Here is a 24,244-nt window from a genome sequence, read left to right on the forward strand (position 1 = left end):
CAGAATGAACTTCTGTACAGAGACAGTTTTCCGAATTCCAGCAACTCCTTCAGTCAGCACTCTTCTGATGGGTTTGTCTTTAAAGAGGTCATTGCATTTGATGGGTATCTCCTGTGTTGCTGGTCTCCTGGATGCTGTCTCAATCTGTCTCACCTCATGTTCATTATTGACCTCTCCACTCCCTCCCTCTGTGATGTAGAGCTCTGTGTAGATCTCATTCAGAAGAGTTGAGCTGCCATGTTGCGAGATTCCTTCAATAATTCTTTTAAATTTCTCCATTAGTTTGTGCTTTTGCTGATATACAGAGTCCAGCTCTAATAAACAGAATATGTTAAAGATTTTACATTATTATTTCTAATGTCAGTCAATATTCTTAAAAAAAGCCACTTTGCCCAAACACAGAAGACAAAATTTAGAGTGATACTGCCATCATAACACAATGACCCAGATCTCTTACTGGTCTCTTATTGTGTGTTAGCGAGGTCTGTCTGGTTCATGTTACTCAGGATGTGCAGTGTGATCTTTAACGATCCCTCTCTGACACTGATCTGATCCTCCTCATACTCCACGTCTCTCTCAGAGCATGCTGGGTAATCTGGACTCAGCAGTATCTTAAACCTCTTCAGCTCCTTCTTCACCAGAGACATGACATTGTGCTCCAGCTCCTATTTGGGAATAAACACCAACAGACAATCAGAAAAACACCACATTGTTACAGAGATGATTATATGATTTTGTTTTATGATGGAGAACACGCTGGCAGTGTTGATGTAGTTACTCAAAGTAATCCATTACTTCTCTAAACAAAGGACGCGACACGAGGAAAAGGCCTCGAGGGAAGCAAGCCGGCATCAGGAACAGGCTGAGGGCTCGGGCACACCGAGCTCCCTTACCTAGCATTCTGCTAGCCAATGTCCAGTCTCTGGACAACAAGCTCTACGACCTCCGGGCCAGGAAAAAGTTCCAGAGGGACATTCAGGACTGCAACCTCCAGAAGGCTGAACAGTCTATGGTCAGGATGGGTGGGATTCCTGACCATCTTGGAGGCTGTGCTGAGGCAGCGTGACAGGTATAGACCATGTATAGATGGAAGTGAGGTTCTGATGACTTTCTTTGCTGTCCTCACCACTCTCTGGAGAGATTTCTGGCCTGAGGCGGTGCAGCTGCCATACCAGAGCAGGAGGCTGCTGGTCAGAACGCTCTCTATGGTGCCTCTATAGAACATTGTGAGGAAGGAGATGGAAGGTTTGCTCTCCTCATCCTTCGCAGGAAGTGAAGGCGCTGCTGTGCCATTTTGATGGGGGAAGTGGTGTGTAGTCCATGTCAGATCATCTGTAATGTGCACCTCTAGAAACTTGATGCTTCTCCCTAACTCTACGGCAGTACCATGGATTGTGAGTGGAGTATGTACCATGTGCTTCCTCCTGAAGTTGACAATGATATTTCCTTTGTCGTGATGACAGTCAGTGACAGGTTGTTACTGTCGCACCAGACGACTAGTTGATTTACTTCCTCTTTGTATGCCGAGTCGTTGTCGTCGCACAACAATCATGAATCATCAGGGTGACAACAGAGGGCTTAGCACACAGCCCTGGGCAACTCCTGTGTTCACGATGATGGTCTCAGAGGTGTTTACTCAAACTCGTACTGTCTGTGGTCTGTCTGAGAAGTCCAATAACCAGTTGCACAATGGAATGCCAATGCCTAATGGGCTGGGTTTCTTTAGCAAGTGTTGGGGTATGACTGTGTTGAAGGCGGAGCTGAAGTCAATGAAAAGCATCCGCACATAACTGTTCTTATTCTCCAGATGGGTCAGGCTTTGGTGAAGCGTTGCTGATGTGGCATGCAAACTGGTATGCAAACTGGAGCAGGTCGAGCGTTGCAGGAAGTCTTGACATTATGTGGTCTTTCACCAGTTTTTCGAAGCACTTCATCATGATGGGAGCGAGCGCTACGGGGCAGTAGTCGTTGAGTGTTAATGCTGGTGACTTTTTTTGGCAGTGGCACAACAGAAGTGGCCTTGAAGCACTGAGGAACAATGGCTTGGCTCAGGGAGATGTTATAGATGTTCTTTCCTACTTCCTCGTTCAAGTCTCCAAACAAGCGCCTGTTGCCTAGCAACCATAGAGCTTAAGGAGAGCTGTTCCTCCATTAGCCAATAGATGGCGCTACATGAACCAAACTGGACTTATGAATTCTGATGTAGTTTTTCTTCATGTTTGCAGTAAAATACTGTGTGCGCACCTTTCTGTGAGGAATACTTTAGAATTTCCCAAATAAACGCATATGACTGCAGAAATGCCAGATTGATCACGTCTCCTCCAAAACTTCTATTTGCTCTGAACAATGTGAGTGTTTCTACTGAACAGACACACAGTGTCCATAGAGGAAACTCACACACACACTCAATATTTAGGTGCAGTTCTGGTCCCAAAGATGTTGTTATGGGTTTGCAACCCAAATGGTGAAATACAGGAAGTAGACTGATGGAAAAAAATTGCTCTCTCTCTCTCTCTCAGTTTATATATATAGAAATTATTATTATTTATTTTTTCTTTTTTATTATTTTATTTTATTCCCACCCCCCATATATTCTTCACGGCTATGGAGATCTCCCATTCAGGATAACAAAAATTGGCTGCAGCTATTATTGTTGTGCAAAACCATGTTTGAGTCTGTGTATGAGAGTCCTGAATATAGGGTTAGTTTCACAAAATCTTACTGGGAGGCCACTGGTTAGCAGGAGCTTTTGTGTCAGAACGACACTCTAATGGCGTGTCCAGTAATTCTCAGTCCGTTATGGCTTCGTGATGGATTTCCACATCCCCTCTCTTGGTTCCTCCTTCTAACTTGATAGTCCCATGCAGAATGTACATTTTTGTGTATAAATAAACAAATAACAGCACTTTACGGTTGGGTTAGAGGTTTACTGCTGCTTATATGATACAATATTAAGGGTTACATCCATAATCTGTGTGAATGCAGTGTTGTTTATTGGTACACTGGAGAAATTAAACTAATGTAACTAGTTAGTAGTGGAAGCCATTATACCCACTGCCTTTCATAAGAACACTCCTACATCTTCATTTACTGCAGACAGCATTTTAAATTCAGGTGGTATTTACACATTAAAGTTCGAAGCAGAACCAAATCAACATCCACATAACTCTGTCATACACATCATCATCAAAGACATAAGTCTACCAGACACATCTTCTGTTTTTCTTGTAGAGTTTCACACTCAAAGGAAGAAATCAATTCCAATTATCCATGATGGCGGCCTCATAATGTTACAAATGTGTTTTTATGGGGTAATTTGGGGAAAGTATAAAACTGTACATTTTTTTTTTCCTTTACACTCATATGTAGGTTTAGTTTTAATTATCTCTGTAAACTTCAAACTAATGAGCACCAGAGAACAGGAAGGCAGCAGAGTTTCAGATCAGATCAGATCAGATCAGGTGTGTGTGTGTGTGTGTGTGTGTGTGTGTGTGTGTGTGTGTGTGTGTGTGTGTGTGTGTGTGTGTGTGTGTGTAACGTCCAGGTCAGGTATGTGTGGTGTCTAGAAGCTGGAAGACATGGGGAGGACACACAGCCCTGTGCTGCAGTCTTGTTCACACATATTCACACTAACACACGTTACCATGGAGAATCATATGATGAATTATGTGTGTTTGTTCATCCTCTTCTCTGTGTGGGAGACTCAGACCACATCACCTCAATAGTGGCCGGATACTGTGAGACAGAGAATAGGACAGAAAGATCAGACATGAACACACACCCATCAGTCAGGCATCGGACTCTGTACACAAGCTCAATTACCATTACACACACACACACACACACACACACACACACTAGACTGGTACCTGACTGCTATATTGTGTAGGGGTGAAATAGGTCTAATTCTTATTGGTTTACATCAGTAATGTTAATCAGTCACAGTCCCTATAGAGTTTTCTATGAGCTCATTGTTACATCCAGTTCTCCATCAAGCTGCTCATGCTCTGGTTGTGTGTGTCTACATGATAACATTTTACATTTATGACATTTAGCAGACGCTCTTATCCAGAACAACTTACACAAGTGCTTTGTCATTTACTCATAGAATATATCCTAGTACAGTACAGTAGGTTAGAACCAAACATACCAATGAACTAGAATACTGTAAACAATGTGCTAGAGTTTGTTAAACAACAAACAACATAAACACTACCCTACAATAAGTACTCATTTAGTCAGTCAATATGGGAGCAGTGTCAGTTGTCCTTTAAATATTCTACAAATATATGGGTCTTCAGTCTGTGTTTGAAGACTGCAAGGGACTCTGCTGTCTGGACAGCAAGTGGGAGTTCATTCCACCATCTTGGAGCCAGGACAGAAAATGGTCTCGATGCTTGTCGTCCATGAGCCCTGAAGCAAGGTATTTCAAGCCGAGCCGAACTTGAGGTTCGAAGTACTCGAGATACGGATCGGGCTTTGACCATTGACCTCATGTGTGAAGGGGCTGGTCCATTTTTGGCTTTGTAGGCAAGCATCAAAGTTTTAAATCTAAAGTGAGTTTGGGTTTACATTTATGTTACTGCAGCTGTAGGTGAGATTTTGTCTCAGCAAATAATTAGAATTTTTTAAAGAATCCACTGAACTTAGGAACAATGTGAGTGAGTGAATGAAAGAGAGAGTTTGTGAATGTGAATCTAATTAATACATTAATACAATACATTAATACAATACAACTGTGTGTGTGTGTGTGTGTGTGTGTGTGTGTGTGTGTGTGTGTGTGTGTGTGTGTGTGTGTCAGTGAGAGAGGATAATGACTGTGTATGTGTGTGAGAGGATTCTGCTGGTATGTGTGTGTGTGTGTGCGCGCGCGTGTGCGTGAGGATACTGACTGTGAGTGTGATGATATTGAGTGTGTGTGTGTGTGTGTGTGAGGATACTGACAGCGTGTGTGTGTTTGTGAGAGAGGATTCTGACTGTGTGTGTGAGAGGATACTGACAACATCCTCTCACGCTGTGTATGTGTGTGTGCTTGCGTGTGTGAGTGAGAGGATATTGACTGTGTGTGTGTGTGTGTGTGAGAGAGTGAGAGGACACCCACTGTGTGTGTGTGTGTGTGTGTGTGTGTGCGCTTGTGTGTATGTGAGAGAGAGAGAGTATGTGAGTAACTCACTGTAGTTTCTCCAGTTTACAGAGTGGATCCTTCAGTAGAGCAGAGAGCTGCTTCACTCCTGAGTCTCCTGGTTTATTGTAGTTCAGATTCAGCTCTCTCAGGTGTGATGAGGGGTTTAACCTCAGAGCTGAAGCCAGAGCAGCACAACCTTTATCTGTAATACTGCAGTTAACTAGCCTGCAGAGAGAAGGAGAAAAATTCCTCACAATTCTGTAAGTGTCTGTCAGTACACATGTGCAAACACACACACAATACATGTTGTGATAGTGATGCAGTGATAGTATGTGTGTATTCAGAGAGAATGAGTGAGTGAAAGTGTGTAAATGTGAAGCTAATTAATACAGTGATGGTATGCGTGTGTCAGAAAGAGAGAGGGTAATAGCAATTATATCTGTGTGTGTGTGTGTGTGTGTGTGTGTGTGTGTGTGTGTGTGTGTGTGTGTGTAAGTGTGAGTGAGAGGATTCTGACTGTGTGTGTGTGTGTGTGTGAGAGAGAGAGAGAGAAGGAGCATACTGACAGTGTGTGTGTGTGTGTGTGTGTGTGTGTGTGTGTGTGAGAGAGAGAGAACATAATGACAGTGTATGTGTGAGGATATTGTGTGCGTGTGTTTGAGGGTACTGACTGATGATATTGAGTGTGCTCATGTGTGTGAGAGGATATTGACTCTGTGTACGTGTGTGTGTGTGTGTGTGTGTGTGATGTGTGCATGGGAGAGGATACTGAGGAAGTGTATGTGAAAGACTGATTGGACACCCACTGTGTGTGTGTGTGTGTGTGTGTGTGTGTGTGTGTGTGTGTGTGTGTGTAAGTGTGAGTGAGAGGATTCTGACTGTGTGTGTGTGTGTGTGTGAGAGAGAGAGAGAGAAGGAGCATACTGACAGTGTGTGTGTGTGTGTGTGTGTGTGTGTGTGTGAGAGAGAGAGAACATAATGACAGTGTATGTGTGAGGATATTGTGTGCGTGTGTTTGAGGGTACTGACTGATGATATTGAGTGTGCTCATGTGTGTGAGAGGATATTGACTCTGTGTACGTGTGTGTGTGTGTGTGTGTGTGTGATGTGTGCATGGGAGAGGATACTGAGGAAGTGTATGTGAAAGACTGATTGGACACCCACTGTGTGTGTGTGTGTGTGTGTGTGTGTGTGTGTGTGTGTGTGTGTGTGTGTGTGTGTGTGTGTGTGTGTGTGTGATGGGTGTGTGGGAGAGGATACTGAGGATGTGTGTTTGAAAGACTGATTGGACACCCACTGTGTGTGTGTGTGTGTGTGTGTGTGTGTGTGTGTGAGAGAGAGAAAGAGAGAGTGATAGGACACCAATTGTCTGTGTGTGTGTTTATAAAGAGACATTAAATCAGTAACTCACTGTAGTTTCTCCAGTTTACAGTGTGGATCTTTCAGTAGAGCAGAGAGCTGCTTCACTCCTGAGTCTCCTGGTTTATTGGAGTTCAGATTCAGCTCTCTCAGGTGTGATGAGGGGTTTGACCTCAGTGCTGAAGCCAGAGCAGCACAACCTTCATCTGTAATACTGCAGTTATACAGCCTGTAGAGAGAAGGAGAAAAAACTCCTCACACTTACAGATCAGCACACATTGTGTGTGTGTGAGTGAGAGGACACCCATTGTGTGTGTGTGCGCGTGTTTGTGGGATGGATATTTGTCTGTGTGTGTCAGGCAGGGGTATTGACTGCATGTGTGTGTGTGTGTGTGAGAATACTGACAACATCCTCTCACGCAGTGAGTGTGTGTGTGTGTTTGCATGTATGAGTGAGAGGATATTGACTGTGCGTGCGTGTGTGTGTGTGTGTGATGTGTGCACGTGAGAGGATACTGAGTGTGTGTGTGATGATCCTGAGTGTGTGTGTGTGTCAAAGAGTAATAGGATAGCCACTGTTCATGTGTGTGTTTTTGTGTACACTCTTGAGAGGATACTGACTGTCTGTGTGTTGTGCGCGTTTTTGAAAGGATACTGACTGTGTGTGTGTGAGTGAGAGGACACCCACTGTCTGTGTGTGAGTGTGGCTGTGAGATGATACTGACTGTGTGTGTGTGTGTGTGTGTGTGTGTGTGTATGTGTGTAAAGAGACAGTAAGTCAGTGACTCACTCTAGTTTCTCCAGTTGACAGTGTGGATCCTTCAGTAGAGCAGAGAGCTGCTTCACTCCTGAGTCTCCTGGTTTATTGTGTTTCAGATTCAGCTCTCTCAGGTGTGATGAGGGGTTTGACCTCAGAGCTGAAGCCAGAGCAGCACAACCTTTTTCTGTAATACTGCAGTTAACCAGCCTGCAAAGAGAAGGTGAAAAACTCCTCACACTTACAGATCAGTACACATACATGCAAACACACAAACATTACATGTTATGTTAGTGATGCAGTGATAGTGTGTGTGTATATAGAGAGATTGAGTGAGGGAGTGAATGAGAGTGTGTGAATGTGAATCTAATTAATACAGTGATGGTGTGTGTGTGTCAGAAAGAGGAAGAGAGTAATAACAATTATATCTGTGTGTGTGTGTGTGTGTGTGTGTGTGTGTGTGTGTGTGTGTGTGTGTGTGTGTGTGTGTGTGTGTGTGTGTGTGTGTGCATAAAGAGAGAGTAACTCACTGTAGTTTATCCAGTTTACAGTGTGGATCCTTCAGTAGAGCAGAGAGCTGTTTCACTCCTGAGTGTCCTGGTTTATTGTAGTTCAGATTCAGCTCTCTTAGGTGTGATGAGGTGTTTAACCTCAGAGCTGAAGCCAGAGCAGCACAGCCTTCATCTGTTATACTGCAGTTACCCAGCCTGTAGAGAGAAGGAGGAAAAACTCCTCACACTTACAGTTCAGTACACATATGTGAAAACACACAATACATGTTGTGATAGTGATACAGTGATAGTGTGTATATAGAAATAATGAGTGAGTGAGTAAATGTGAAGCTAATTAATACAATGATGGTATGTGTGTGTCAGAAAGAGGAAGGGGGTAATAGCAATTATATCTGTGTGTGTGTGTGTGTGTGTGTGTGTGTGTGTGTGTGTGTGTGTGTGTGTGTGTGTGTGTGTGAGTGAGAGGATACTGACTCTGTGTGTGTGTGCACGTGTGCATGTGTGTGTGAGTGAAACAGGATTCTGTGTGTGTGTGTGTATGTGTGGGAGAGAGAGAGAGAGAGAGAGAGAGAGAGAGAGAGTATAATGACAATGTGTGTAGGGGGTGAGAGGATTCTGACTGTGTGTGTGAGAGAGAGTGAGAGGACACCCACTGTGTATGTGTGCGTGTGTGTATGTGAGAGAGAGAGAGTAAGTCAGTAACTCACTCTAGTTTCTCCAGTTTACAGTGTGGATCCTTCAGTAGAGCAGAGAGCTGCTTCACTCCTGAGTCTCCTGGTTTATTGTAGTTCAGATTCAGCTCTCTCAGGTATGATGAGGGGTTTGACCTCAGAGCTGAAGCCAGAGCAGCACAACCTTCATCTGTAATACTGCAGCTATACAGCCTGCAGAGAGAAGGAGAAAAACTCCTCACACTTACAGATCAGTACACATACATGCAAACACACAAACATTACATGTTGTGTTAGTGATGCAGTGATAGTGTGTGTGTGTGTGTGTGTGTGTGTGTATATAGAGAGAGAATGAGTGAGGGAGTGAATGAGAGTGTGTGAATGTGAAGCTAATTAATACAGTGATGGTTTGTATGTGTGTCAGAAAAAGGAAGAGGGTAATAGCAATTATCTGTGTGTGTGAGTGTGTGTGTGGTTACTGAATGTGTACATGTGAGAGGATACTGACTGTGTGTGTGTGTGTGTGTGTGAGAGAGAGAGAAACAGTATACTGATTGTGTGTTTGAGGATACTGACTGATGATATTGAGTGTGTGTGAGAGGATATTGAGTCTGTCTGTGTGAGGGGTGAGAGGATTCTGACTGTATGTGTACGTGTGTGTGTGTGTGTGTGTGTGTGTGTGTGTGTGTGATAGTATACTGAGTGTGTGTGTGTGTGTGTGTGAAAGAGTGATAGGACACCCACTGTGTGTGTGGGGGGGGTGTGCTTGCATGTGAGAGTCAGAGGATATTGACACTGCGTGTGTGTTTGTGTGTGAATGCTTGTGAAAGGATACTGTGTGTGTGTGTGTATGTGTGTGAGTGAGAGAGGATAATGACTGTGTGTGAGAGGATACTGACAACACATATATATTATATGTGTGTGTGTGTGTGTGTGTGTGTGTGTGTGTGTGTGTGTGTGTGTGTGAGTGAGAGGATACTGACTGTGTGTGTGAGAGGATACTGACAACATCCTCTCACACTGTGTGTGTGTGTGTGTGTGTGTGTGTGTGCTTGCATGTGTGAGTGAGAGGATATTGACTGTGTGCGTGTGTGTGTGTGTGTGTGTATAAAGAGACAGTAAGTCAATAATTCACTCTAGTATCTCCAGTTTACAGTGTGGATCCTCCAGTAGAGCAGAGAGCTGCTTCACTCCTGAGGCTCCTGGTTTATTGAGGTTCAGATTCAGCTCTCTCAGGTGTGATGAGGTGTTTGACCTCAGAGCTGAAGCCAGAGCAGCACAGCCTTCATCTGTAATACTGCAGTTATCCAGCCTGCAGAGAAGAGAAAAACTCCTCACACTTACAGATCAGTATACATATGTGCAAACGCACACATGTTGTGATAGTGATGCAGTGATAGTGTGTGTGTATACAGAGAGAATGAATGAGTGAGTGAGTGTGTGAGTGAGTGAATGTGAAGCTAATTAATACAGTGAGGGTATGTGTGCGTCAGAAAGAGGATGAGGGTAATAGCAATTATATCTGTGTGTGTGTGTGTGTGTGTGTGTGTGTGTGTGGATACTGAATGTGTGAACGTGAGAGGAAACTGACTGTGTGTTTGTGTGTGTGAGAGAGAGAGAGAGGCAGAGAGAGAGCTTAATGACAGTGTGTGTGTATTTGTGCGTGTGTGTTTGAGGATACTGACTGATGATATTGAGTGTGCGCGTATGTGTGAGAGGATATTGGGTTTGACTGTATGTGTACGTATGTGTGCTGGTCTGTGTGTGTGTGTGTGTGTGTATATAAAGAGACAGTAAATCAGTAACTCACTGTAGTTTCTCCAGTTTACAGTGTGGATCCTCCAGTAGAGCAGAGAGCTGCTTCACTCCTGAGTCTCCTGGTTTATTGAGGTTCAGATTCAGCTCTCTCAGGTGTGATGAGGGGTTTGACCTCAGAGCTGAAGCCAGAGCAGCACAACCTTTATCTGTAATACTGCAGTTATCCAGCCTGCAGATAGAAGGAGACAAACCCCTCACACTTACAGATCAGCACACATGCATGCAAACACACAATACATTTTGTGATAGTGATGCAGTGATAGTGTGTGTGTATATAGAGAGTATGAGTGAGTGAATGAGGGTGTGAGTGAGTGAATGTGAAGCTAATTAATACAATGATGGTATGTGTGCGTGAGAAAGAGGATGAGGGTAATAGCAATTATATCTGTGTGTGTGTATGTGCGTGTGTGTGTGTGTGTGTGTGTGTGTATTTGTGTGTATGAGTGAGAGGATACTCACTAGGTCTGTGTATGAGGATAATGACTGCGTGTGTGTAAGGTGTGTGTGGGAGGGATATTTTTCTGTGTGTCAGAAAGAGAGGTGATATTGACTGCTTGTGTGTCTGTGAATGTGTGTGTGTGTGTGTGTGTGTGTGTGTGTGTGTTAGAGAGGATACTGTGTGGGTGTGTGAGAGAGAGAGGATACTGGCTGTGTGTGTCATGATATTGAGTGTGTGCTTGTGTGTATGAGGATACTGACTGTGTGTGTGTGTGTGTGCGTATAAAGAGGCAGCAAGTCAGTAACTCACTCTAGTTTCTCCAGTTTACAGTGTGGATCCTCCAGTAGAGCAGAGAGCTGCTTCACTCCTGAGTCTCCTGGTTTATTGAAGTTCAGATTCAGCTCTCTCAGGTGTGATGAGGGGTTTGACCTCAGAGCTGAAGCCAGAGCAGCACAGCCTTCATCTGTAATACTGCAGTTATCCAGCCTGCAGAGAGAAGGAGAAAAACTCCTCACACTTACAGATCAGCACACGCACACACACCCTATGCTAATGAGCATGTGCGCGCACACATGCTTACACAAATGCAAACACATAATCACAATCACACTGCCTCACCCCCACACAACCACACACACAAAAAGTTACAATGTGTGGTGTTGGGGGGGGGGGGGGGTGACACACTGTGTGTGAGGTGTGTTAATTCAGAACACTGTTAACAAGAAAATAAACAAATTAAAACTGCTTCTTTGTTAGCTCCACCGCTGACTAAGTTTGGAAACAGTCCCACAAGTCAACAGGCAAACAATACACTGACGGTGTTAGTTACACATTCTTACCTACACTGGGATATACAACAGAATTTACTCTAATATCCTTGTAACTATAATTAATTCAGGTAAATGTATTATGTTTTACACATGTTACACCTTGGCCTGCATCTGTTTCCATAACTGGCTGTGAAAATGTGAAAGAGAATGTTAATGTGGGTAAAAGAGAGATGTGTGTGTGTGTGTGTGTGTGTGTGTGTGTGTGTGTGTGTGTGTGTGTGTGTGTGTGTGTGTGTGTGTGTGTGTGTGTGTAAATTCTTTAGGATTAATGAATGGTTCAGCTAACACCTTAAATAGTGATTAGGGTACATGATACATTAGTTACAAAGGGGTTTAGGAAACACTTACAAATTAACAAAAGTACCTTATGATGGAGATCATGATGTACTAACAGCAGTGCAATAATGTGTTTATGAATGAAAATACTCACACAGCTTTTCTGGATGCTGTGACCACTGGAAGCAGTCTCAGTAGACATTCCTCTGATGGGTCATATTTACTCAGGTCAAACTCATCCAGCTCCTCTTCTGAGTTCAGCAACACAAACACCAGAGCTGACCACTGAGCAGGAGAGAGACTGGCTCCATGGAGACAATGGTCACCTCCTCTGCTCAGGTATGTCTGGACTTCCTGTACTAGAGAATGATCCTTTAGTTCATTCAGACAGTGGAACAGATTGATGGATTTCTCTGGAGAGGGATTCTCCCTGATCTTCTCCTTGATGTAGTTGACTGTTTCCTCTTTGTTGTCAGAGCTGCTTCCTGTCTGTGTCAGTGGGCCTTGTAAGAGAGTCTGATTGGACTCCAGTGAGAGACCCAGAAGGAAGCGGAGGAAAAGGTCCAGATGTTCATTCTCACTCTGTAAGGCCTTGTCCACTGCATTCATAAGGAAGTCAGACATGGTTGATCTTTTAAAGAGAACTTTCTTTTGCTGTTTCAACACATTTTTATTTTTGGAGATGAAGGAGAGAAATGCATATAAAGCAGCCAGAAACTCCTGAATACTCAGATGCACAAAGCTGAACACCTTCCCCAGGTGAAGCCCAAACTCCTCTCTGAAGATTTGGGTACACACTCCTGAGTACACTGACACTACTTTGACATCAATGCCACACTCTCTTAGGTCTTCCTCATAGAAGATCAGGTTGCCCTTTTCCAGCTGTTGGAAAGCCAGTTTTCCCAGTGCCAGAATTGACTTTTTAGTCTGTTGAGGATCAGTGTCAGTGTTTCCATGGTATTTTCTGTCCTTGTGTTTGATCTGAAAGATCAGGAAGTATGTGAACATTTGAGTGAGAGTCTTTGGGATCTCTCCACTCTCTGCTTCACCCAACATTTTCTCTAGAACAGTGGCTGCAATCCAACAGAAGACTGGAATGTGACACATGATGTAGAGACTTCTTGATGACTTCATGTGTGTGATGATTCTATTGGCCAGGTTCTGATCACTGATTCTCTTCCTGAAGAACTCCTCTTTCTGAGGGTCACTGAACCCTCGTACCTCTGTTACCTGATCAACACATTCAAAAGGGATCTGATTGGCTGCTGCAGGTCGAGAGGTTATCCAGAGGAGAGCAGAGGGAAGCAGAGTCCCCTTGATGATGTTTGTCAGCAGCACATCCACTGAAGTCAACTCTGTGACATCCCACAAATTCTCATTGTTTTGGAAATCTAGAGGAAGTCGACACTCATCCAGACCATCAAAGATGAAAATGACTTTGTAAGCATCACAGTGTATTAATTGTAATTGTTTTGTTTCTGGGAAAAAGTGATGAAGCAGATCCATCAGACTGAACATTTTCTCCTTCATCAAATTCAGTTCCCTAAAAGGAAGTGGAAATATGAAGAGGACGTCCTGATTTGCTCTTCCTTCAGCCCAGTCCAGAATGAACTTCTGAACAGAGACCGTTTTCCCAATTCCAGCAACTCCTTTAGTCAGCACTCTTCTGATGGGTTTGTCTTTAAAGAGGTCGTTGCATTTGATGGGTGTCTCCTGTGTTGCTGGTCTCCTGGATGCTGTCTCAATCTGTCTCACCTCATGTTCATTATTGACCTCTCCACTCCCTCCCTCTGTGATGTAGAGCTCTGTGTAGATCTCATTCAGAAGAGTTGAGCTCCCTTGTTGGGAAATTCCTTCATTAATTCTTTTAAATTTATCCATTAGTTTGTGTTTGAGATTTCGTTGATATTCAGAGAATAGCTCTAATAAACAGAAGAACATGATCACAAATATTTTGTTTTCTTGTTATCTTTGATGTTGAAGTAATTTATCAAAACCCTGAAACACTTTGCCCAAACAAAGAGGACAAAATTTAGTTATAGTGATACTGCCATCATAAAGCCATGACCCAGAGCTCTTACTGGTCTGTAGTGTGTTAGCGAGGTCTGTCTGGTTCATGTTTCTCAGGACGTGCAGTGTGATCTTCAGCACCCCCTCTCTGGCACTGCTCTGATCCTCCTCATCCTCCACCTCTCTCTCAGAGCATGCTGGGTAATCTGGACTCCATAGCATCTTAAACTTCTTCAGCTCCTTCTTCACCAGAGAGACGACTTTGTGCTCCAGCTCCTGGTTAGGAATAAACAGCAACTTACAATCATAAAAACACCACAATGTTACACAGATGATTATATGATTTTGTTTTATGATGGAGAAGACTCTGGCAGTGTTGCTGTACTTTAAAAAAAAGTTCAAAAAAAAGTAATCCATTACTCATTACTTATCTAAAATTGTAATGGGATTACTTTACTCATTACTTCAAGGAAAAGTAATCTCGTTACTTCATTGTTACATCCTAAAACCCAAATATACTAGAATCTCCCAGACACATACACACCTTGAATGTGGACTCCAATTGTTTTCTGTTGGTGAGTACTGATTTTTCTCGTTGTACACTGTGGACAAATACAACAGACTTTTATGGAGGAATATGTAGCACATTCATACCTGCACAACACATGATTATACAGACAAGTAGATAATATACAAGATTATATATTATCAACACTTGCGTTTCTGCATTTTATAACAGATCTGTGATGCTGCCTGGTGTGCAGCAGCAGAAAGGATGAAGATGCAGGTGTGAGTGTAGAAACTCAAAAAGGCTTTTAATAGAAAGTGAAAGTAAAGCAAATGTGCTAAACACACTCAGCCACAAGAAAACAAAGGTAAACAAACAAGAACAGGAAGACAGGAAACAGGAGAAGTATATACATGGAGGAATCTGGGAAGAGAACAATGCAGAGACTAAGGACAAGTGGCTGGAATGGCAGGTGGACTTAGGCTGGGGAGTGGCAGGAATGGTGGGAGGAGTTAGCCTGGGGAGTGGCAGGAATGGTGTGAGGAGTTAGGCTGGGGAGTGGCAGGAATGGTGGGAGGAGTTAGGCTGGGGAGTGGCAGGAATGGTGGGAGGAGCAGAGAGAAGGACAACACACAGATACAACAATAAACAAAGCATGACATGGGAAAGTGATACAGACAAAGAGGCTCCATTACAAGATGATTTGTTAGAAAATAAGTACATTTTATTTATAGAGCACATTTACCACAACAGCAATGATCAACGTGCTGTGGAAAGTTAGGAAAAATGTCTTAACAAAAACCTGTGAAATGTAAAACAAAAGGAAATGTGCCATCAAACATAAACATGGACAGAAAAATGAAAATGTCAGAGTAAAAAGAAGTGTTTGAAATCTGCACAAGAGAGAGCAGAGCTGATATTCAGAGGAGGACTGTTCCACAGCCTCAGTGCTGCAGCTGAACAGACACAGTCACACTTCAGCTTCAGTCGAGACTGTAGAACAGACACAGTCACACTTCAGCTTCAGTCGAGACTGTAGAACAGACACAGTCACACTTCAGCTTCAGTCGAGACTGTGGAACAGACACAGTCACACTTCAGCTTCAGTCGAGACTGTAGAACAGACACAGTCACACTTCAGCTTCAGTCGAGACTGTGGAACAGACACAGTCACACTTCAGCTTCAGTCGAGACTGTAGAACAGACACAGTCACACTTCAGCTTCAGTCGAGACTGAGAACAGCCAACAGCTGATCTGAACAACTCTGAGTGCCAGTGAGTAGTTGACTTGTTCCTAAGCATGAACAAAGAATTTGATTTTTGGGAAATTTCTCTGAACTGGTCAAAATTATTCCTAATAACAGAATTTATTTGCTGATCAAATCTGAGCTCTGGATCAAAGATAACACCAAGATTTTTGTATTTTTAGGAACAATACAAGCAGATTAAATCAACTGTTATATAAGTGTTATCCCCGCACTATCCATGTTTACATGTACACCTGGGATCTTATATTAGTCTACAACTCTCTTACTTAGATATGATCATGTTACTATTACAGTCTGATTGTTATAGTGTGACAGTGTCTTAGTTGACCTAAGCTTAGCCTGATTAAAATGTGTTCCAGGATAATATTATCCAGACTATGTGCACATTTAAACACACACTGATCCACTAACTAAACATTTTTGCTGCATTTCTGGCAAAGCCTGATAAACTGTAATCAAGAGAGTTTATTTGTTTCTAGTCATTAAAAGAGGAGCTCAGTAATGTTCAGTAACAGCATTACTACTGTAGCTAAATCCAGCTCATCTACCTACAGCTTGATCCTGCCCCCACTCCTCTTCTTAAGTGTTCTTCTGCTATTTCTCCCATGTCTTCTCATTAATGCTTCTCTTACTTCGGATTCTGCTCCTACAGCTCTCAAAACCTCGGCTTTAACTGCCATTCTTTATAAAACAGGACTAAATGCTGCACTACTTGATAATTACTGACCCATTTCCAGTCTCCCCTGTCTAATCAGGGTTCCAGCCTCTCAACTACAATCTTTCCAATCTGACTTCCATACTATGCACAGCACTGAGCCCTGTTAGATGTTATCATTGATCTCCTTTTCTCTACTGACTCTGGTGCCCTGTGTGTTCTCCTCCTTCTAGATCTTCTAGATAGAAGTGCTGTGTTTGATACAATTAAACCATAACATACTTAATCAGCTGCCTCTCAGACATTGGGATTACTAATACAGTTCTTGAATGGTTTACCTTCTATATCTCTAATAGATCACATTTTGTCGTACTTGGTAAACACAAATCACACACTGTTACCGTTACTCAAGATGTTCTCTAGGGATCGGTCCCTGGTCCTCTCCTATTTAATCTATGTTAGCCCTTGGTCAGATTATCCACAGGTATAGTCTTTGTTTCCACTGTTATGTCGATGACACTCAGATGTATATTAGAACCAAAGCTAACACCACCTTATCACCTCCTGATTTACTCTCTTATATCCAAGAGCTCAAACAGTGGATGAACATAAACTTACCAAAATTAAATCTTACAGAATAAAACTTTACTTATTGGTTCTAAATCCACAATGGCCAAATGATGTATTTTAAACTCAGTGTGGATGGGTCTTGGTCAAACCCTCAACTGCAGTTTGGAACGTTGGTGTACTCCTCACTCTCCTTTGAACCCCACATCATGTCACTGGTTATAAACATCTTTTTTTTCACATTCACAGTATCACTAGATTAGGCCCAAGCTCTCCAGACAAGTAGCTGAAACGCTGGTTCATACTTTCATCACATCCCATCTTGATTACTGCAACTCTCTCTTCATTTACATCCCAGAATTCTCTTACATGTTAAAAAATGTCAGCCCACAACACCCCGATTCTACATCAGTTACACTGGCTCCCTGTCCCTCAACGCATTCAGTGTAAACTCCTCCTGCTTACATTCAAAGCTCTGCATGGTCTTGCACCTCCCTACTTAGCTGAACTCCTACATCCATACTGCCCCACCCGTACACTTAGGTCTTCTGATGCAGGTTGTCTCTCCATCCCTAAGTTAAGATTGGTCTCTGTAGGGGCAGATCTTTTAGTGTCATGGCCTCAAAACTATAGAACACTTTACTACAATCTCTCCATCTCTGGTCTTCAATTTCTGCTTTCAAATCGCTTAAAACATAAACATTTTAATGAGCTTTCTTCTGTTAATAGTTGATAAATTAATGTGCTAAATGTGTTAATTCATGTCTCTTTCCATGTGTATTGCTATTGTAAAGCAACCTTGAATTTTAGAAATGCACTATTTAAATTTAAACTTATTATTATTTAATTATTACAGTACATACTGAATACAGTATACAGTCAGCTTTAGAATAACTGCCATTGTTTTTAAATAAAGAAGCTGAACTTTAGGGAAATATTCGTAAATGTACAGGTGTGTTTTGTATTCTTGGTAAACGTACACCTGTGTTGTGAGGCTGAATTAGACTGTGCATAAAGGAGACTGAAAATTAATATTTTAATAAACTATAACTATTTTTGCACATCTGTAACTGTACTGTCATAGCACAGACCCCTCCTCATAGATACCTCCCTATGCTTGTGACATTGTGTGTGTGTGTGTGTGTGTGTGTGTGTGTGTGTGTGTGTGTGTGTGTGTGTGTGTGTGTGTGTGTGTGTGTGTGTGTGTGTGTCTCCCATGTATCACACTTACAGGTTTATACTTTACAATATCTGGAAGATTCGACTGTTTCTCTCTAAAGAGGACACCCAGGTGCTCCTCCAGTCCCTCATTACCTTGAGACTGGGTGACTGTAACTCACTCTTGGCTGCTTCCTCCATGTGTGTCTCCAGGCCCTTACAGCTGATCCAGAATGCAGCAGTACGGCTGGTCTTAAACTTTCTGAAGTTTATACTTATGTTTCATTTCTGTATTGTGTATTGTTTCTCGGTCTCAGTAGAGACAATTGTTTCTGGCAGTATCAGAGATCAAGATAATTTAAGAATATTACCTACTGGTACTATCCAAGGGTTCTCTGAATGGACAACAAAGCACTTTTAAGAAGTCTGTCTGGATAAGGGCATCTACTAAATGCAATAAATATACGTTTATTCTGATATCTCAAGTAAATAAGTGCACAAACCTCTTCCCACTCAGGATATGCAGGCTGGATGAACCGATTTAATCTTCTAATTCAGTGTTCCTCACTCCCAGTGCTGGATAAACTGATTTAATCCCCCTAATGCAGTGCTCCTCACTCCAAGTGCTGGATGAACTGATTTAATCCTCTAATCCAGTCTTCCTCATTCCCAGTGCTGGGAACCTGCAGCACTGCAGTTTAGTGTTTTCCTGCTCCAACACACCTGATGCAGCTCATGAAGAACTTCATAATGAGCTGAGTGAGTTTGATCAGGTGGGACTGGGAGTGAGGAACACTGTCCTAAACCAGGAGACTATCACCTCTCATCAGAACACTCTCCCTCTCTGAAGTATAAATGGAGGACTCCATTTTACCTGAGCTCAGTAGAACAGTCACATTCCCTACGTCATCCTTACCTGAGCTCAGTAGAACAGTCACATTCCCTACATCATCCTTACCTGAGCTCAGTAGGATACACTCCCTCTCTGAACTGCATTGGAATCTTCATTGACTTGTCACTCTTCATGGATACACAGCTGGGTTCCGGGGAGTCTGATCTCTTACCCTGAATAGAACTAAAACACACAATTAAAAAAGATATTGTTTTAATGCCAAAATAGTGTTATACTGCCAAAGTCTAACTTAAAATAGTTTCACATTTTTGGTGTATTTTCTAAAGTAATCATCTCACAAATCCAGAGTTCATTTCCACAGTGACTTTACCCTTTGAGAACTCTCTGCTCACTGTGAGGATGCAGAAGTCTCTGTGTAATTGTGGATGACCAGTTATTGTTCTGGGCTCACGTTCCAAACCTGACTTGGTTATCCAGGTTTATTAGGCTTTTAAACTTTCTGAACTTTCTAAAGTTTATACTTATGTTTCATCCGTATTGTGTATTGTGTCTCAGTCTCAGCAGAGACAAATGTTTCTGGTAGTATTAGAGATCAAGATTATTTAAGAATATTACCTACTGGTACTATCCAAGGGTTTTGTGAATGGACTACAAAGCACTTTTAAGAAGTTTGTCTGGATAAGGGCATCTAAAAAATGCAAGAAATATACATGTATTCAGATATCCCAAGTAAATAAGTGCAGAAACCTCTTCCCACTCAGGATATGCAGGCTGGATGATCTGATTTAATCCCCTAATCCAGTGTTCCTCATTCCCAAAAATGGATGAACTGATTTAATCCAGTGTTCCTCATTCCCAGTGCTGGGAACCTGCAGCACTGCACAGTTTAGTGTTTTCCTGCTCCAACACACCTGATACAGCTCATGAAGAACTTCATAATGAGCTGAATGAGTTTGATCAGGTGGGACTGGGAGTGAGGAACACTGTCTTAAACCAGGAGACCATCACCTCTCATCAGAACACTTTCCCTCTCTGAAGTGTATGTGGAGGACTCCATCTTATCTGAGCTCAGTAGAACAGCCACATTCCCTACATCATCCTTACCTGAGCTCAGTAGAACAGTTACATTCCCTACATCATCCTTAGCTGAGCTCAGTAGAACAGTCACATTCCCTACATCATCCTTACCTGAGCTCAGTAGAACAGTCACATTCCCTACATCATCCTTACCTGAGCTCAGTAGAACACTCACATTCCCTACATCATCCTTACCTGAGCTCAGCAGAACAGTCACATTCCCTACATCATCCTTACCTGAGCTCAGTAGAACACTCACATTCCCTACATCATCCTTACCTGAGCTCAGTAGAACACTCACATTCCCTACATCATCCTTACCTGAGCTCAGTAGAACACTCACATTCCCTACATCATCCTTACCTGAGCTCAGTAGAACAGTCACATTCCCTACATCATCCTTACCTGAGCTCAGTAGAACAGGCACATTCCCTACATTATCCTTACCTGAGCTCAGTAGGATACACTCCCTCTCTGAACTTTATTGGAATCCGCATTGACTGGTCACTCTTCATGGACACACAGCTGGGTTCCGGGGAGTCTGATCTCTTACCCTGAATAGAACTAAAACACACAATTAAAAAAGATATTGTTTTAATGCCAAAATAGTGTTATACTGCCCAAGGCCTAACTTAAAATAGTTTCACATTTTTGGTGTATTTTCTAAAGTAATCATCTCACAAATCCAGAGTTCATTTCCACAGTGACTTTACCCTTTGAGAACTCTCTGCTCACTGTGAGGATGCAGAAGTCTCTGTGTAATTGTGGATGACCAGTTATTGTTCTGGGCTCACGATCCAAACCTGACTTGGTTATGCAGGTTTATTCTTTACAACATCTGGAGGATTCGACTGTTTCTCTCTAAAGAGGACACCCAGGTAGCTCCTCCAGTCCCTCATTACCTTGAGACTGGGTGACTGTAACTCACTCCTGGCTGGTTCCTCCATGTGTGTCTCTAGGCCCTTACAGCTGATCCAGAATGCAGCAGTACGGCTGGTCTTAGTTTATACTTATATTTCATCCGTATTGTGTATTGTGTCTCAGTCTCAGCAGAGACAAATGTTTCTGGTAGTATTAGAGATCAAGATTATTTAAGAATATTACCTACTGGTACTATCCAAGGGTTTTGTGAATGGACTACAAAGCACTTTTAAGAAGTTTGTCTGGATAAGGGCATCTAAAAAATGCAAGAAATATACATGTATTCAGATATCCCAAGTAAATAAGTGCACAAACCTCTTCCCACTCAGGATATGCAGGCTGGATGAACCGATTTAATCTTCTAATTCAGTGTTCCTCACTGCCAGTGCTGGATAAACTGATTTAATCCCCCTAATCCAGTGCTCCTCACTCCAAGTGCTGGATGAACTGATTTAATCCTCTAATCCAGTCTTCCTCATTCCCAGTGCTGGGAACCTGCAGCACTGCACAGTTTAGTGTTTTCCTGCTCCAACACACCTGATGCAGCTCATGAAGAACTTCATAATGAGCTGAGTGAGGAACACTGTCCTAAACCAGGAGACCATCACCTCTCATCAGAACACTCTCCCTCTCTGAAGTATAAGTGGAGGACTCCATTTTACCTGAGCTCAGTAGAACAGCAACATTCCCTACATCATCCTTACCTGAGCTCAGTAGAACAGTCACATTCCCTACATCATCCTTACCTGAGCTCAGTAGGATACACTCCCTCTATGAACCTTAATGGAATGTCCATTGACTGGTCACTCTTCATGGACACACTGCTGGGTTCCGGGGAGTCTGATCTCTTACCCTGAATCAGACTAACATACACAATTAAAAAGATATTATTTTAAGGCCAAAATACTAATGTGTGTATAAATGGTGCAAATAAATTAATATGCATTTATGTCTATCATTGCGATTTTTATTTAATGTTTTTTAAAGAATTCGTACAAAGATGTTGAAAACACTAAATTCGTTATTATGTTTCTTGTTATTTACTAAGTGATCTTCAAGATGATCAGAGTTATACCAGAGAGCATCTTTACATTACTTTACATTGCATTACGCTGGTCTTAAACTTTCTGAAGATTATACTTATGTTTCATCTTTGTATTATGCATTGTGTCTCGGTCTCAGTAGAGACAACTGTTTCTGGCAGTATCTGATTTAAGATTGTTACCTGCTGGTACTATTCAAGGGTTTTGTGAATGGATATCAAAGCACTTTTAAGAGGTCTGTGTGGCTAAGAACATCTACTAAATGCAATAAATATAGATTTATTCAGATATCCCAAGTAAATAAGTGCACAAACCTATGCACTGCAAGTATGTTTATTTATGTTCTCTCACCTGTCTCCTTTCTGTGTGTGCTGTTCCCCAGAGACACGTATTTTGGAGGTCATGTCTCCTCCTACAGATTATAGCTGTACACCTGCAAACACGCACATGCAGATTAATAATCAGAACACATATTCAATTACAATATTTACATTTACTGCATATGGCAGACACCCTTGTCCAGAGAGACTTACAGAAGTGATTTGTTGTGTCGCTACAAAAAACATAAATAAAGCACCTTTGTAAGTCGCTCAGGATAAGAGTGTCTGCTAAATTTTATAAATGCAAATGTAAACATCCTCATGTGAGCACAGAGAGGTTAGTGTCAAGATCACTACCAGGCTAAAGCCCTGGCTAAACTGCAAAAGAGGGCAGTAAAGATGTGTTTTTATAATAAGTGCATACTCAAAATCACTGTCACACAAATAAACAGCGCAGAACTTCATAAAAAAGCTAGATTTACATGCGCACCGTTGGTACAATACTAGTCTGACACTGTTAGTTGAACTAACACACGATCGTATAAAATCACTGTCTTAGCCAGTTCAAAACACGTAGCCGAGTTGGACGTGTAAACACGTTCTGTCAGATCTACTGGTTCACAGCCAGAAATGCAGCCAAGATCTCCGTTTAACGAGTCACGACCAAGACATTCACGCGCTTTAATCAATCACGACCAAGACATTCACGCGCTTTAATCAATCACGACCAAGACATTCACGCGTTTTAACGAAGCACGACCAAGACATTCACGCTTCAGCTCGGAATGCACCTATAAGCGAGACATTACAGTATTTTCTCGCTTAATGTTCTCAAAAGAGAAAGAGTCATTCATGTTTTTGAAGAGCTTTGGTGTAGACAGGCACCTTTACTAACTTTATAAGTACAAAATATAGTTTATTAAAATGAGCAAATAATGCATAAAGTTTAAACCGTAATCTTACAGCACTAAAACAAACTCAAAAACGTGGGTGTAGTGAACAGTATCAGTCCAAAGTGGAAAAGAAGACAGAGGCAGGAAAAATGTGTTCTGTAAGTGCATAGTGGGTCACAGACTAACTCAATCACTGTCATACAAAGAAACAGTGTCGAAATATCACTTAATAATATTACTAATAAATATTATAAATATTACTTCTTTGGTTACACTGACATGCACACTATTGGTACAATACTAACCTCACACTGTCAGTCTAATTACGACATGATCGTGTAAACAGCACGGTCTTAGCCTGATAAAACAACTAGTCTACATCTAGTTGGACACCTAAACACTTACTGTTAGATCTACTGGCTCACAGTCCGAGACGTTTGTGACACTTCCTGCAGTACGACGCCTGTTCTATTTGCGCAGTTTGTTTCTGCGTAGAGGACAAAATATAAATATATGAAGTATATAGTGCGTTTATTAGTACTTTTTATACAGTTCATGTAAACATCTTGATTCGGAACAATTTCTCAGATGAGCCTAGAACGACTTTAGTTTGGTTATTCTGAATCAGACGACCTCAGTTCTATTGCTGCATTTCGCGTAAACGAAGACACCTACTGCAACAGAATAGCGGCTAAAAGCTTTACGTTTTCAGACATTAACCTGTTAATATTAAATTCTGTTAATATTAAATTTAAGAACTTGTTCTTTGAGTAGTATAAGTTCATATAATTCTTGATTGACAGCTCAGATTCAGATACTCACCGGCTTTCTTTTCTAAAGATATTTGCATTCCGCTTCTTAAAATGGAGCACAAAAATTTCACTTTCGCGTTAAACCGGACTGAACCGGTTTTGTCAAGGATAATTGTTTTTTAGGGGCCGGACTGCTGTGACCAGTCACAACACTTTATCCAACCTTCTGCGGGACAGAGAAATCAGAGCTACAGTATAGAACTGTATTTAAATAACACAGAATAGCGTAGAACAGTGACAGTAAATTAGCAGTGGATTTGGACTGTGGGAGAATTTTGTTTGTCATGGAGCTTATACAGCACAGCTGTTCTGAGCAGACGTTTACTTAGGTTTTCACACACACACACACACACTCACACACACACACACACA

At 42.0% G+C, this 24,244-nt stretch overlaps 1 protein-coding gene across 1 annotated transcript; it reads right to left on the bottom strand.

The window, feature by feature from the left end:
- Window positions 1-2,906: 2,906 nt before the first annotated feature.
- Window positions 2,907-24,041, bottom strand: LOC145652733 (NACHT, LRR and PYD domains-containing protein 12-like). The gene is made up of 16 exons (XM_081703895.1): window positions 23,883-24,041; window positions 22,199-22,280; window positions 21,551-21,667; window positions 20,331-20,447; window positions 18,912-19,028; window positions 14,342-14,399; window positions 13,869-14,073; window positions 11,942-13,709; window positions 10,991-11,167; window positions 10,235-10,411; window positions 9,560-9,736; window positions 8,461-8,637; window positions 7,772-7,948; window positions 7,275-7,451; window positions 6,537-6,713; window positions 2,907-3,735 (listed from the first exon to the last, which is right to left on the bottom strand). The coding sequence occupies exons 2-16, from the start codon at window positions 22,249-22,251 to the stop codon at window positions 3,714-3,716; spliced, it is 3,696 nt and encodes a 1,231-aa protein (XP_081560021.1). The 5' UTR covers window positions 22,252-22,280; window positions 23,883-24,041; the 3' UTR covers window positions 2,907-3,713.
- Window positions 24,042-24,244: the final 203 nt, after the last annotated feature.

This window comes from Electrophorus electricus, chromosome 21, assembly GCF_041902795.1.
Source record: "Electrophorus electricus isolate QZ-2024a chromosome 21, ASM4190279v1, whole genome shotgun sequence".
NCBI lineage: Eukaryota > Metazoa > Chordata > Actinopteri > Gymnotiformes > Gymnotidae > Electrophorus > Electrophorus electricus.